This window comes from Uloborus diversus, chromosome 3 (genome assembly GCF_026930045.1).
Source record: "Uloborus diversus isolate 005 chromosome 3, Udiv.v.3.1, whole genome shotgun sequence".
NCBI lineage: Eukaryota > Metazoa > Arthropoda > Arachnida > Araneae > Uloboridae > Uloborus > Uloborus diversus.
The window spans coordinates 52,434,704-52,449,930 of NC_072733.1; the positions used below are offsets into that span (position 1 = coordinate 52,434,704).

General features: G+C 32.9%; 1 protein-coding gene across 1 annotated transcript; it reads right to left on the reverse strand.

The window, feature by feature from the left end:
- Positions 1-12,934: 12,934 nt before the first annotated feature.
- Positions 12,935-15,082, reverse strand: LOC129218740 (uncharacterized). The gene has a single exon (XM_054853064.1). It carries the CDS (start codon positions 15,080-15,082, stop codon positions 12,935-12,937), a length of 2,148 nt encoding a protein of 715 aa, XP_054709039.1.
- Between the last annotated feature and the right edge of the window lie 145 nt (positions 15,083-15,227).

A 15,227-nucleotide genomic window follows, 5' to 3' on the forward strand; every position in this document is an offset into this window, starting at 1 on the left:
TACAAAAATCACTTTTTATTTTAAAGTTCCAAGAACCCTGCTAGAAAATAAAACCGAAATTGTTGCGGTAAAATCCAAAAACTTAAATTTTCGAGCGTTCTTCAAAAAACCTACCCACTTTGGGCCACCCTCCAGTACCTAAGAAAATGAACTATGATTGCTCGATACATCTAAACTTAATGTGAAAAATGTTTTGATTAACTGATTTTTTTTTTTTTTCATTTTTACCGACAGATTTTCATACAGATAATTAATTTTACCTGATTTTCTTTATGACCGAATGAAACATTTTTAACTTATGGTAGTAACTCTCGCAGAGATATCCCTCGCAACTTTTTGAAATAAACGAAGTTGTTCAAACGAACGAGTCCATTGAACGGGTAAAAAAATGAACAATGCTCTGATGAACGGATTATTAAAAAAAACGACATCCCCCATCTCTAATTTGAGTTAGTGCTCACGTTTGCAAGGTACTATTCAGTCGTAATTGTTTTAACAGATGCTCGCCGATTAATTAACAGAAATGAGACTCAGTACTGTCTGTAGCAGATAATCGTACTAATCCGAAGGTGAAAACATTCCTTGTAAAAGAACTTAGGAAACTCGAAGGAGTTAAAAACAACAGTAACTAATTTCATTAAAATGAATAAAAATTATTTAATTTCTTTATCATTATTTTTTATTATAGATAATAAGCCGTAATTTTGAGTTAGTGTTCAAAGTTTTCAGGATACAGTTCTGTTGTAATCGTTATTCAGGGGCGTAGCTAAGGGGGGGGTTTTGGGGACAAAACCCCCCCCGAAAAGTTAGTCTGAAAAAAAAGAGAAAAAGAAAAGAGAAGAGAAAGAAAAAAAAAGAAGAAAAGGAAAAAATTCCCAGCGATTATACATATATATATATATATATATATATATATATATATATATATATATATATATATATATATATATATATATATATATATATATATATATATATTATACATATACATATACATATATATATATATATATATATATATATAAAAGAAGTAACCCCCCCCCCCCCCGAAAGTCGGGTCTAGCTACGCCACTGTCGTTATTACAGTTACTTTTCTATTGTTAACATTTTTAAATTTAGAATAAACAAATGCAAAAAAATAAACATACTAATCTTACGAAGAAAATACCTATGAATTCTATCAAAATGGGCATAGAATGCTAGAAGAAACACAGAAAAAGAGATGGGCAATGTCATTGACTACAAAGGGACGTATTTAACTCTCCTGACAGTCGAAACAACCAGTTTCATACATAATAAGCATATATTATAACTAAATCACTAAAATGACTGCATAAAATACTTTCTAAACTGTTTTTTTGTTTTTAAAACCAACTTTTTTAATTTTCTAGAAAATGCAAATATTCACAAAGAGTCTTTCTTAAATATAATAATTCTTTTTTATTTACATTCTTCAGTAACTTCAGGATATATATTTATTTTAAATGCTTAACGATTTATACAATCAAAAAGTCTTTTTTTTTTTTTAATTTTTTACATACCTCGGCACCAGCTCTGACTCTTTTTGTGGTAAAATTTCAAATGCACAAAAGAAAGAAAATAGGAATCAAATCCTTCTTCACGATTGAAGAAATTTTGTTGTCTTCTAGTTATTTTCGAAGAGCAGTTTTATTTAAATATTTATATTTTAACTGATATTATTCTCTCAATATCATTTCTTTCTTCTTTAGGTCCGAAAAAGCTCGCTTTTAATACCTATAATCTCAATCGCAAACCAACTTAATGTAAACAAACGACTGTTGAATGACTTCTGTGCTGTCAATGATTATTTTGTAAGGTGTTATTTTCGGGTTATTTTCACACACTCACACACACAAACTAATGCGCTTGAGTTTTCTCAAGTGTTATTTAATCTTGAGATTGAACTGCGATTTTTTCTACTAAATGTCGATGTCCGTGGTTAGCAACCTTTTTATGGCTATTGCCCCAAAAGTGGGCAATATATTAATAATTTCCTCCTCAACACCTCATCCCCCCCAAAAAAAAAAAATCAGTCTAAAAACAAATTAGATGTTGCATTTTCTTTTCTTCAAACACAAAAAATAAAAATATATATTTCAATCAGTTTTAACCATTCATACAAAAAAAGCACCTAGTTTTTAGTTATTATTTATCAAATCAAGAAGTAGTCAATGAGACACTTGATACTGTTTAGTTATAACAATTTGTTTAATAATTTTTGTTTCAGTCAACTCACATTGTAAATCGAGCTTCCCCCAAGTTGAAATCATTTTTTTTTAATTTTTATAAATCACCAATGATTACGAATTAGGTAGCTAGATTTTATGCTTGTGTTTATATTGTGACCGATTCTCAATTTTTGTACTAATTTTTACCCCTCGGAAAATCCAATTTTACCCATTTGGGGTAATTACCCCCCCCCCTCCCCGTTGCGAACCACTGGTCTGTGTAATACAGATGATTGAAATGATTTTTTTTTGAAAATCAATTCCTTATTTTTATACAAAAAAGCCGAATTTAATATCTGTGTAATACAAGTGATTTTAATGGTTTTGATTTTTCTAAACAATCGACTAATTATTCTTGTATACAAAAAAGTCGAATTTAAAGTTTTAAAATGATTTAGTGAGAAGCAAAAGTTTTATCGGACATTTTAGTTTTGAGTCTAGTCTAGAATTAAACACTAAACTAGAATTAAATACTAACGTCGGAAAATTCTTATCTTGAAATATGCGAAAGAATCATTTTGTCTAAAATCTCAATAATAATAATAATAATAATAATAATAATAACAGTAATAATAATAATAATAATAATAATAATAGTAATAATAATAATAATAGCAAGAATAATAATAAAAAAATCTATATAATAAAAAAATGTTAATGTAAAAATTTATATAATATAACAATATAAAAATCTTTTTTCAGGTTAGAATGCTTCGAAATATATAAGATGTACTAAATATGGACATTAGTAACACGTTGTTCAGAAGAAAGTAAGAAAAAGTTGACGGTTGAAAAATCTGAATTCGTACAAGTGTAAATATCACTTTTTTTTAATACACCACTTTACTTGGAAAATTGAAGCCAAAAAAAAAAAAAAAAGAGTGGAAATACGTTAGATTAAAAAGTATATTCGTAGTAACTCCCGTTCCGAAGAACTAGTCTCCAAAAAAGTATTTTCCAAATAGGAAATAATAATGAGGATTTTTTTTTAAAGTTAAAAAATTTTATTTTCCAATCATAAAGCTGTACTGAAGTAGGCAGGTAAAGGGCAGTAACTGCAAATTTTTCATTCTTTTTCCTTTTTTGATCGTAAGCTTTATTGTACAAGCTTGTATATTTGATTTCCACAGGAAAATAAGCGCGTAAAATGTCTAATTCCAACATTTTCCACTGTTAGTACTGACTGCAAAACGCGTTTCTTCAAATACCTCAAAAACTCATTTTTGCGTATACTGCCATTTACCTTCCCACGGCAGTGTACTACTTGTATTACGATAATTTATTTTACAGCAAATAGGGCACATAGAAAGCATTTCGCGCAAAGTTACTCAAAGAAAGACTGGAGAACTTTGAACTGGGATAAAAATCAATTTTTAATGGTTTAACAACTATTATTTCCTAACTTTGGATAGCTATGCAAAACTTAGAGTTTTTCTTCAGTTTTAGATGCAATAACACTATTTAAATCTGAGTGAAGCAGTTTAAAGTAGAGAAATTACGGATTAAAGTTACCAGGGATGTCCCCCCCCCCCAAGATCAAAGACGCAGTCCCCAGATATCAAGACAACCCCCCCCCCCCAAACTTACAACTGCAAATGCTAACCTTGGGAAGCGTAACCATGCATTACTATCCAGGTACCTATTATTGAAGTATTTGGCCAGACTGCCACCCACGTTTTCCAACCGCTCTGTCCTGAATTCATACAAACACGCAAAAAATTTATAAACATTCCAAGCAGTCTCATTCTGGAACTTTCCAAGGGAATCGCGTGTCACGAATTTCTAAATTACCCGTTACTTTTTGTTAGTGATTTAGAAGTGAAAACGAAACACAGAGAGAGAAACTAAACATCCTGTGTTTGTGTATACTGTCGTGTGTAGGTAAAGGGCAGTAACTACAAATTTTTCATTTTTCATTTTTTTTTACATTTTTGTCATCTACTGTACGATATCTTTATTGTACAAGCTCGCTTATTTGGTTTCCGCGGAAAAAAAGGCGCGAAAAAGACGTCTAATTCCAACATTTCCCTATTTTTTGCATTGAATCCGAAACGCGTTTCTTCAAATATCTCGAAAACTCATTTCTGCAGATACTGCCGTTTACTTGCACACGGCAGTATACCTGAATTACTTGAATCGTAAAAGAAGAGTTGCAGAATGGGAGCGTTTCCTTACGGGAACTTAAATTGGAATAAAAAAAATAGCGGAAATCAAAGTTGAGAGATATATTTTTTCGGAAAGGAATTTTTAAAAACAATTATTTGAGCTAGCAATAGATCTGGAAAAAAAAAAAAAAAGCAAATAGAAAACCTCGATCAAAATGGCTGGTACTGTTTACACTAGAGGGACAAACATGGAAAACCTAATTATACGTTCTTCTTGAAGAGCTGCTTCATTTTTATTTTCTTCCCTCTCTCTTTTTCACTATGTAAGGGTGTTTCATTTTGCGGTTTTAAGCTTCATGTTATGTTCATGAATGAAATAAAAGATATGTTTTTTTTTTTTTTTTTGCTTGCATCCTGTTTTTTTGGATCTTGAAAAGAGAGCATTGAAAGTTGTTTTTTTTCTCAAAATTTTCTTTTGTGATTGAACTATAAATTGTTTTGTTAGTTGGGTTTCTTTCCTTACTTTTGCAAATCTCATGTTTTACTGTGGTGAGCACGACGAGACTAATGCAAAAATATTTTTTCGCATTTTAAAGCATAATTCTACACCACAAAGTCAAACTTGGGAGAGTCCAAAATTTGCGATTTTCCTTTACTAGTGCATTGTATGTACTAGAATCGTATTCCGCATCGAGGCATGTGAAAGTAATTCTAAAAAAAAAATCCTTTGTAATTTTTAACAGTGTTAAAAGAGCGCGCGTCCCATCATTTGCATGCGCCAGACAAACGTTTTCCATCTCTCCTGTAAAGTAGCGATTATGTGACGTAGAGTAAGTCCGGCGATCTTGTCCCACCTAAGCAGAAACTTAAAAAAAAAAAAAAATATGTTAACGAAAATAAAAAGATAATACCTCCCGCCTCTCTTAATGTAGATCCAGATACTGTGTAAAATTTATCGTGACCAAAAACTGCGAATAAAAGTTTTTATTGCAAAAAAAAAAAAAAAAAAAAAAAAAAAACTGCAGCTTTGGGGCATAATACCTTGACAGTCAGACAATTCGCCCCACTACACCAGGTAAAATGCCCCACTTGACCAGCATTGCAAAACTTGCTGCTATTAGTAAGAAAGTGTATTGTTTGACTAAATTAGTTGAAATAAATACAAATTATAATGTGGGCAACTAAATGAAAAATCAAAATCAATATAATTCTAAACAGCAAATATAGGTTAAAATATTTTACGTAATAAGCACATTACTTGTGGTTTTTAATAATTTTTGCTTTTCAATCTTGCCACAACCATTACATCTCTGATTATACATTGTGCACATTTCATGCAACCATCCTAATCAGTCTATACATTTTATCCGATCTACAGTCGACGTCATTCAGGTCTTCATTCAGGTGGGGCATATTACCTTTTTGGCAAGGTTAATTGCCCCACCACCTCTTGTTCAAACAGCTAGCCAATATGGCTGCAATTAATAGTAACAGTCTTTTTTATGATATTTTTTTACTGTATAAACCGATAATTGAACATAATATTTGAACGCTAGTTAATTAAACAAAAGTTCTTAAAAGTAAAAAACGTTAGTTTAAACGTTAAGTTTAAACGTTAAGTTTAAACGTTAAAAATGTCACTCTTACCTTTCACTTTGCTCTGAAGCTGTAATGACCTTTGAAAAATCGCTGAAAATGGCTTTAGTATATGCGTGTAGCTTCTTTATACACAAATCCCCTTGAAAAAGTTGACACAGACGCACTCTGTTGTTACAATCGTGAAATACAGTTACTGGGGCAATTTATCAGACGGGGCAAGATCGCCGGACTTACTCTACGTTGCTCTGGCTCTGAATTATACTGTTTAAATTTTATTCGTTATGGGAGCGCAGCTAAATCTCATCAAATTTTAGCTCTTCATTTTCATAAATAATTTTTCTTACTATACATGCAAAAATGCAAGTGCATGTATAGTAAGTAGTGTGTAGCATGTATAGTACATGCACAAATGCAAGCATGCATTTGCCATTGCATGCTTGCATTGATCACCAATTTTGACACTGTAGCTGAACTCAATTTAGATTTTCGACCGATATTTGATAATACAAAGGAGAAATTACTGAAAAGAAAAGACAAAGAACATGGTCTTTTTCAAAACTTTAATTAATAGTAAGGGATATTTCTAACCATTCAACACCACAGGATACATAATCTAGAGCCTTAAAATAGATAAATAAATAAATAAACCAGTTTGTATTGTAAATTAAAGTTGTTACTTTCGGATAATTTAAAAGTAATTTAGCTTAAATGCATTTTTATTTTCCTACGTGTTCTTTGAACCCGGATTTTGATGGTTCAAAATTTTTTGTTTGAGGACCCATAAGAATGATCTTTAAAAGAAAAAAAATGCTTTAAAAGAAAAAAGTCCTTACAATTAAACAAAGGTTTTAATCATTATTTTCTTCTTTTACATACAATTTTGCCGAGTTACATATTCTTATAACTATGACCCAATCTTTCTATCAATAATGAAACACAAACTTAAAATGTGCATGTGCGGGGTAAACTTGGAAGCCTCTGGACCAATTACGTTGAAATTTTCAGTTTGTTTTGAATAGCACTGGGAAAGTTTAGAGACCGTTTTGGAAAAAAAAAGATAAATAGTTTTTTTTTTTGAACTCAAAAATTAATTTTAGGACCCAAAAATGAATTTTTCTAAGCTAAAAATTTTTCCTATCTTTGCGATTTCAGTTTCAATGAAAAGCGTAGAAAAAAAAAAAAACCCTAATAACATTTCTTCCTATGGTAAAAAAGAACAGAGGGTCTCAATTAACGAGACAAAAAATTAAAACTTTAAAGGAAAAATGAATTTTAAATTTGACATTTGAATCGTTGTCACTTTTTCTCAAATATGGGACAAATAAAATTCTTCAACTGTTTTCATGCTTCTCAGATAACGGGGAGACTTAAAAATATTCCCTTTTGCTCATTTTTTCATTATTTAACGTCTATTTATTTTTTTTCGAAGCCTAGAGACGTTGGATAAAACTTTTGTGTTAAATTAACAATTAAAATGTACTTTTTAAACATCATATAAGAATAGTTCCTTTCTCCGTCATGGAACGGAGCAACAACTGAGGAATTGGGGCTTTTAAAGGAAGCGCAGATTTTATTTTAGAAATGTTGTCCTATATTTTTAGGGATTAATATTGTTATTCGACGGGCAATTTTCAGGGACTGATGTCCTTACTGCAAAAATGATTTTCAAGAACTGTGGTCATTATTGTACAGGGAAATTTTATCTTAAATTTTTCCTCTCTTCATTCACGTTTGAGGATTGGACATGTGTCATTTAGTTTCGCTTTTATTTTCGAGGCAGACCGAGCAACACCGGGCAACGGCACACATAGTAGTTTGTAAAATCATTCCAATAAAATCAGTGAAAAAAATATATGTTTGTAAAAGTTGCCATTTTCGTGGAACTTCCCATCGCCGAAACTGAAGTCTCAGTGATTATATATATATATATATATATATATATATATATATATATATATATATATATATATATATATATATATATATATATATATATATATATATATATATATATGATACGGTAAATGTGATCAATTATTCAATATTTATCACATTTACCCATTTATTTATACAATCTCCGACTCGTGATGGGGACTGTAATGAATTTGAATAATCCTGTAGAATAACAAGGGTTTAATTCCAAAAAAAATAATATTTTCAACACTAAAAATTACTTTTACAATTTAAACAAGGTTTGATATCTATCCCCCCAAAGCATAAAAAAATATTTCTGTCAAAAGAAAAAGAAGGAATAAAACTAGTTTTGCTTTGCTTTACTTTAATTAAATATCTTAGAACAAACAAATTAGATATCATAAATACTTTAATCGGAAGCGTCACTACGGAAGGGGAAGGAGGGAGCGCTCCACTCCAGATTACGCCTTTCTGGGGAGGGGGGGAATGAAACTCAAAATAGTCAGAGTTAATTTTAAAAAAAAAGATACAAATATTGCAATTCTGATACATTTCCTCAAAAACATTTTAAATTGCTTAATTTATCGAATTTTAGAGAAACACGGGGACAATTTTATGAAATGCGTTCATAATTTTACATATCTTTTAATGTACATTTTCAATTTACCACAAAAATTGAAATTTATATCTGGCAATGTATTATTTTAATTGTTCGCATAAACAATTGTTTTTGAGGGTTCAGGTGGGGGGACAGGGTGTACTACAAATATCCGCCCTGGATGACATAATCACCATTAAACTAAGTAAAAATGCTCAAACTTACTGTTTTTACCTCCTTTTACAAAAAAGGAAGTATTGTATTCGCAAAAAAAATTTCACTCAAAAATTGACCTTAATTTCCATTTTGCTCACCCCCCCCCCCCCCCCCGAATGAATGTTGAGTATTTTTTCGACCCGACCACACGTACCTAAGAACATATAGACGCCCGAAATATCCATTTTGACGATTCCCGAGTTAATTACAACGAGTTTTCTCGTGACGTCTGTATATACGTATGTATGTGCGTAGGTACGTATGTGCGTGTGTGTGTATGTGCGTATGTATGTCCCATAAGTCAAGAAAGGTATGTCCTAGAAAGTTGAAATTTGGTACGTAGACTCCTAGTGGGGTCTAGTTGTGCACCTCCTCTTTTGGTTGCATTCGGGTGTTTCTAAAGGGGTCTTTTGCACCTTTGTGGGGGGAAATCACTTTTAATTTCGATGCAAACTCAAGTGGTGTTATAATTTGGTGAACACTTGGCGATATATTAGTTGCCAAGTTTTAGTCTTTTGGTCACCAAGCTTTGTCAGAAACTTGGCAACAAATTTGACGTTTTTTATTTTGTTCTAAATCTTGTTTCAATTTGGCCATTGTTGGTGATATTTAGAGAGTTAACAATTGAATCACATTAAAATTGTCAATAATAGGGAAATAACATTTAATGTGTGTAAAAGGAAGTCATGCGATGCACACATCAGCTCGTTTTTTTGTGCTACAATTGCCGACTCGTAATGGGGAATGTAATATATTTGGATAATTTTTTTGAATAAGATCTTAGTTTCAGAGAAGGGAAATTTTTTTTTCAACTTTTCTGGGAACGCGTAGTTACTTAGAAAAACGTCGTGAAGGCTGTTAAAACATACGATAATATTTCAAACTAAATAAATGAGTAAAATTGACACTCTTTTTATTTTATTTTCATTAGATATTTTATAAAACCAACATTTTTGCGCACAATATGTATTGTAAAGTATGTTGAAAATACTTATGAACCTATTCTTAAGGGGTCGTTTAATATTCTGTTTCTGCCAGCATGGCCTACTGATAAATTTGCTTCATGAATTACGGTAAACATTTATTCAAAATGCGTCAACAAAGATCTGTGCACTTTTTTTTTTTCTTTTTTTGAGTTCATGACAGTTATTAAAACTTGAAGTTGGAAAGCTGAAGCATATCGGCCATTATTAGAAACTCTATAAAAGCGAGAAACCAAACATCCCGAGGAAAAGGTCTTGCCAGCACATCAGAAATACAGTACATCCTCATTAATCTGTACAAATGGGGGATCCAGGTTGTACGAATTAACAAAAATACGGTTTAAACAAAATAACCGAAAAATTGAGCCAAGGTACATAAACAAACTACTGTACGCAGTAAAAATTGTGAGATGAATTCAAGAGAGTAAAACATAAAACTGAAGAGAAAATTTTAAAAATGCATTACAAAAAAACAAAATATGATCTATAAAGATTCATTATTATCCTAAATTGCATTTTATTTAAATAGTGTACATTAAAATAGCTATCTGAATTAATCAAAATCCAGTGTAATAGGGTTTGGATTAGTGAGGGGTTAAAGTATTGAATTGAAATTAAAATCCTACTAACATGATCAATAAATGCAGGGACGCAGACAAGTGCATCCGACAAAAAACCCTTGTCGCGTAGAGATACTATAAGTCATTTAAAAAAAAACCAAGTAGCTAAGCAAAGGAAAAAAAATTTGACTAAGTATCGACTTTTATTACATTTCCTATTACGAGTCGGGGATTATATAAATTAACCGGTAAATGTGATAAATATGGCTAATTTTTCAATGATTTAATATATATATATATATATATATATATATATATATATATATATATATATATATATATGTGTGTGTGTGTGTGTGTGTGTGTGTGTGTGTGTATTTTAGTGAAAATATTTCTTTGGAGGGTATGTAGGGGGTGTCGCAACACTTATGTTACGACTTGTTGCGTGTTTTCTTACAAGTCCAATAACTTCAACCAATTTCATTTTTTCCATTTTATTCACAATCACAACACTACTATTATATACCACAACAACAATACTACTAACATATATATACAACTATTTACAAATGTTGGGTTTAGTTTCCATAATTCCACTCGGATCCTTATTTGATCCGAGCCAACACATACGCGTCTTAACTACACGCAGTGTCCGTTTCATCTGATTGGAATTCCCCTTCGGATAATGAAGATGCCCTTCGAATCCCCTGCGTAGGGATTATCCCTTTTCCTGTGGCTTAAGTTGCTTCATCCTCCCGCCCCGAAATGAGGAATCCAGCCATTAAACAATACATGACGTATTTAAAATTTCAAAACCTTGAACATAAATTTCACAAATTAAATCACTTAATATATATTACCATTTTGAAAATACAACACTAACTATTTAACATTAAACTATCATTTACTAAACAACAACAATATTAAATTTAACACAACCACACAACCATTTACTCACAATGTATTCATTCATTGGCTTCGATTTCCAAATTATACAACAATTGAATTGGGCGTCTGATTATCCCAGAAGATGTTTTTAAAGTCACTGATCTTACCTTCTTGTCACGCCCCTTGTGAACTTCAATGACTCTTCCAAGCTTCCATAACTGCCTGGGTGTTTTCTCTTCCCCTATTAACACTACATCATCAATATTAAATTCAGTTTTAACATTTATTGGTTTAAAAACATTTGCACCCCTTAACTGAAGAAGATATTCCCTTTGAAATATTTTCCAAAAGTTATTTAGTATTTTTTCTCTATATAGAAATCTTTTGATTAGCTCTTTTTTACCTTTAACTAATTCAAATTTTGCATTGCCGGACCAATCTGGCAATGCAGTCAATCTTCTTCCAGTTAAGAAGTTAGCAGGAGTGAGAGGGAATGGTTCATGAGGTTCGTTATAAACATATGTTAATGGTCTCGAATTAATTATAGATTCGATTTCTGCTAAAATAGTTTGCAATTCCTCGAATAAAACCAACGCTCTTCCCAAAATTTTTCTCAACGTGATCTTAGTGATACGAACCATTCTCTCCCAGTATCCTCCCCACCATGCAGCCCGTTCAACTATATATTGCCATGCGATTCCCTTTTTTCCAAAATAATTTTGCACCAGAGGATCAGTAATGTTCGAATACAGTTTTTTCAGTTCTATTTCTGCACTCTTGAAAGTTAGTGCATTGTCCGAGTTCACAATTCTACATACACCTCTTCGGGATATGAACCGTCTGAATGCGAGTAGAAAATGTTCCGTGCTTAAGCTAGACACTACTTCTAGGTGTATTGCTCGCGTAACAGCGCACGTGAATAAGGCAATGTAATTTTTATCATGGTCCTTTGTATACAGTGGTCCCGCGAAATCTATTCCCACGATTTCGAAGGCATTTGAGGCAATTGTTCGATTAAGTGGCAATGGAGCTGTTACCTGGTTACCTGGTTTGACTTTAAACCGTTTACACTTCATGCATTTATTCAAGGTTGATTTCACAGCTTGCCTTCCACGTAAAATCCAGAATCGCTCTCTTATCTGTGTGAGCGTATCTGAAACACCAGAGTGAAACAAGTTTTTGTGCTCATTAAATATCAAAAGTTCCGTAAATTTGGTTTTTTTGGGAATAATTATGGGATGTCTTGACTGAAAATCAATGTCCGAGTTCTGAAGCCTACCTCTGACAGCGATTAAATCATCTGACGTCAAAATCGGATTAAAACTATATAGCTTGGAACTAGGACTAATCGGTTCTTTATTCTTCAGCTGAGAATATTCTTTCTCAAATACACTTTGCTGAACAGTTCGAATCCAATACCTTTCTGTGTCCGTCATTTCGTTGGCCGTAATACTTCCCGTTTTCATTTCGTTAGTAGCTCTACAGTTTTTGATGAATCTCATGACGTAACTTGTTATTCTTAATACTTTATTTAAGTCACTGTAATTTTCCAGATTCAGCAAAGGTTGAGAGGATTCAATGCTCGTTTGTAAGGTTACAACGCTTCGCTTCCTCTCTTCAGCACAATGAACATCAATGTCAACATTAGCACTTTCCATGTTACATGACATGTCTAGCTCACTGAGCCAAGCCGGTCCATAGAACCACACTTTATCATTGACTAAGGCTTGAACTCTGATTCCTCTCGTAAGTTTGTCAGATGGATTATCTTTTCCGTTGCAAAAAAACCAATTCGATGGATTTGTTTTCGTTTGAATCTCCTTTACACGGTCCTAACAAACTGCTTCCACTCATCAGCATTTCCCTTGATCCAATGGAGACATATCTGCGAATCAGTCCAATAGAAAATCTTCTGTTTCTCTAGCTTGTGGAACGTATCTTGCAAGTAAGATCCCAACCTTGAAGAAATTAATGCACCCATTAATTCCGATCGTGGGAGAGTCAACCCTTTTAATGGGGCTACTCGAGATTTCGCTATCATAAATTTTGTTAAATATCCATTACCGTGTTTCATTCGAAAGTAAGCCACGCATCCATAGCACTTTGGGCTTGCGTCTGAAAATATATGAACTTCTGATGCTCCCCACTCAAAATCAGTGAAATATAACCTGGGAATTTTTATGTTTTCTATTTCGTCTATTTCACTTAGCCATTCCATAAACGTACACTTTATTTCAAAAGGAACGCTTTCATCCCATGATATACCACTTTCCCATATCGCTTGCAATAACAGCTTTATTCGTACTGTAAACGGATTCAACATGCCTATAGGATCAAAAAGCATACCACATGCTGCTAAAATGACTCGTTTTGTTATCCGTTTAGTGTCTTTAAATTTCTCAAATTGATGAATGTCTAATTTCAAATTATCTTCTATGTTGTCCCATATTAGACCCAGAATTTTAAGAGGTACTCCTCGTTCTTCGGAAGTATTTCGAAAGTCTATGTGGTCGTTTTTCCACGCTTCATTGAGAATTGACGAATTGGAAACCCATCTTCGTAAGTTCATGCTAGCTTGGCTTAGTATAAATATCATATCTTTACTTAATTTCAAAGCATCCTCTGGGTCTGAAGATCCGTTGATGAGATCGTCTACGTAAAGATTGCGGAGCATCTCACACGCGCGTGGGTACTCTTCTTCATATTTACGCAAGTGCAGCCGCAAAATTCCTGCCAACAAAAATGAACTGCACTTTACGCCAAAGGTTACTCTTGCATATTTCAGAACCTCGATATTACTAGGGCTGAGATCGAGGACAGGACCATTTTTCTTTACCCATAAAAACTTTAAGAACTCCCTATCTTCCTCAGCTAATCCTATCTCTAAAAATGCGCGCTGAATGTCCGCACAAAATGCTATCTTGTGTAATCTAAATCTTAATATAATACTAAGCAAATCGGGATTTAAATCCGGCCCGCTTTCTAGACAATCATTCAACGATAATTCTCCCTTGCGTTTAGACGAAGCGTCAAATACTATCCTAACCTTCGAAGTATCCTTCTGTTCGCGTACTACTGCGTGATGCGGAAGAAAATATCCTGTGCTTGTACTTTGATCTAAGTTCTTTTCTACGCGTTCAACGATACCGTCCCTTATGTGTTCTTCAATAATTTCATTGTACCTGGAACACAGTTCCTTATTTTTTCTTAATGTGTTTCCTAAACTAAACAAACGACGTTTAGCAATTTCAAAATTACTGCTTAATTGTGTACAGTTCCCTTTCCATAACAGCCGAGTTTCATATCTTTTGTTTGTATAAGTCGTGTTTCGCTCAAATGATTCTAAAACGTCTTTATCCGACAGACTTGCCTCCTTTTCCATATTTATCCCAATTGCTTCCATTGACCATAATTTTTCAATTCTATCAATATCCAACTCCTCATTTTTCGCGAATAAATGATTCACCATTGATATCTGACGATTTGATTCCTCATCTTTTCCCTGAAGCAAAAATCCAAAAATGCTATCAACCGCAATCAACCTCCTACTAATTCTTATGTTCCTTTCCCCCAAAATTTCAGCGATGTAATCCGAACCGATCAAAACATGAATTTTGTCATTTGGATAACTACTAATATCCGCTAACTCAATGCCTTTTGTCAAAGCGGCGTTCTTTGCCCATTGAGAAGGAATTTTAATATGTGCTAATGTAATGCAATCAATCACTACTGCTCTGATTTTTATTTTCCGATTATTATCCTTCGCGTTTCTCAAAGTTACTTCCACAATATCATAACTGCGCGTTTTCGAGTTTTCATTTCCAAATGTGTGAATGCTTAACGATTCTTTATTTACCGCCTTTAAACCCAATGCCCTCGTAACTTCACTCAAGATGAAGGACATATTAGCACCCGAGTCCGCCATACATCGTAATAAATGACTATTAGTTCCTGGTTCTGTTTTAACCATAGCCGAAAAGGTCTGCAACAAGATCGAATTGCTAGTCTTTTTTATTTCGTTTTTACTAGACGAGAATGATACCATTGAGGCAATGTGGTTTTCCCCCTGTCCCTCTTGATGCGGCGGTACTTCTCCCGTTGACTGGGGTGATCTA

What these genes read in the sequence shown, in the direction of transcription:
- LOC129218740 (XM_054853064.1), bottom strand. Translation starts at nt 15,082, where the DNA reads ATGGTTAAAACAGAACCAGGAACTAATAGTCATTTATTACGATGTATG.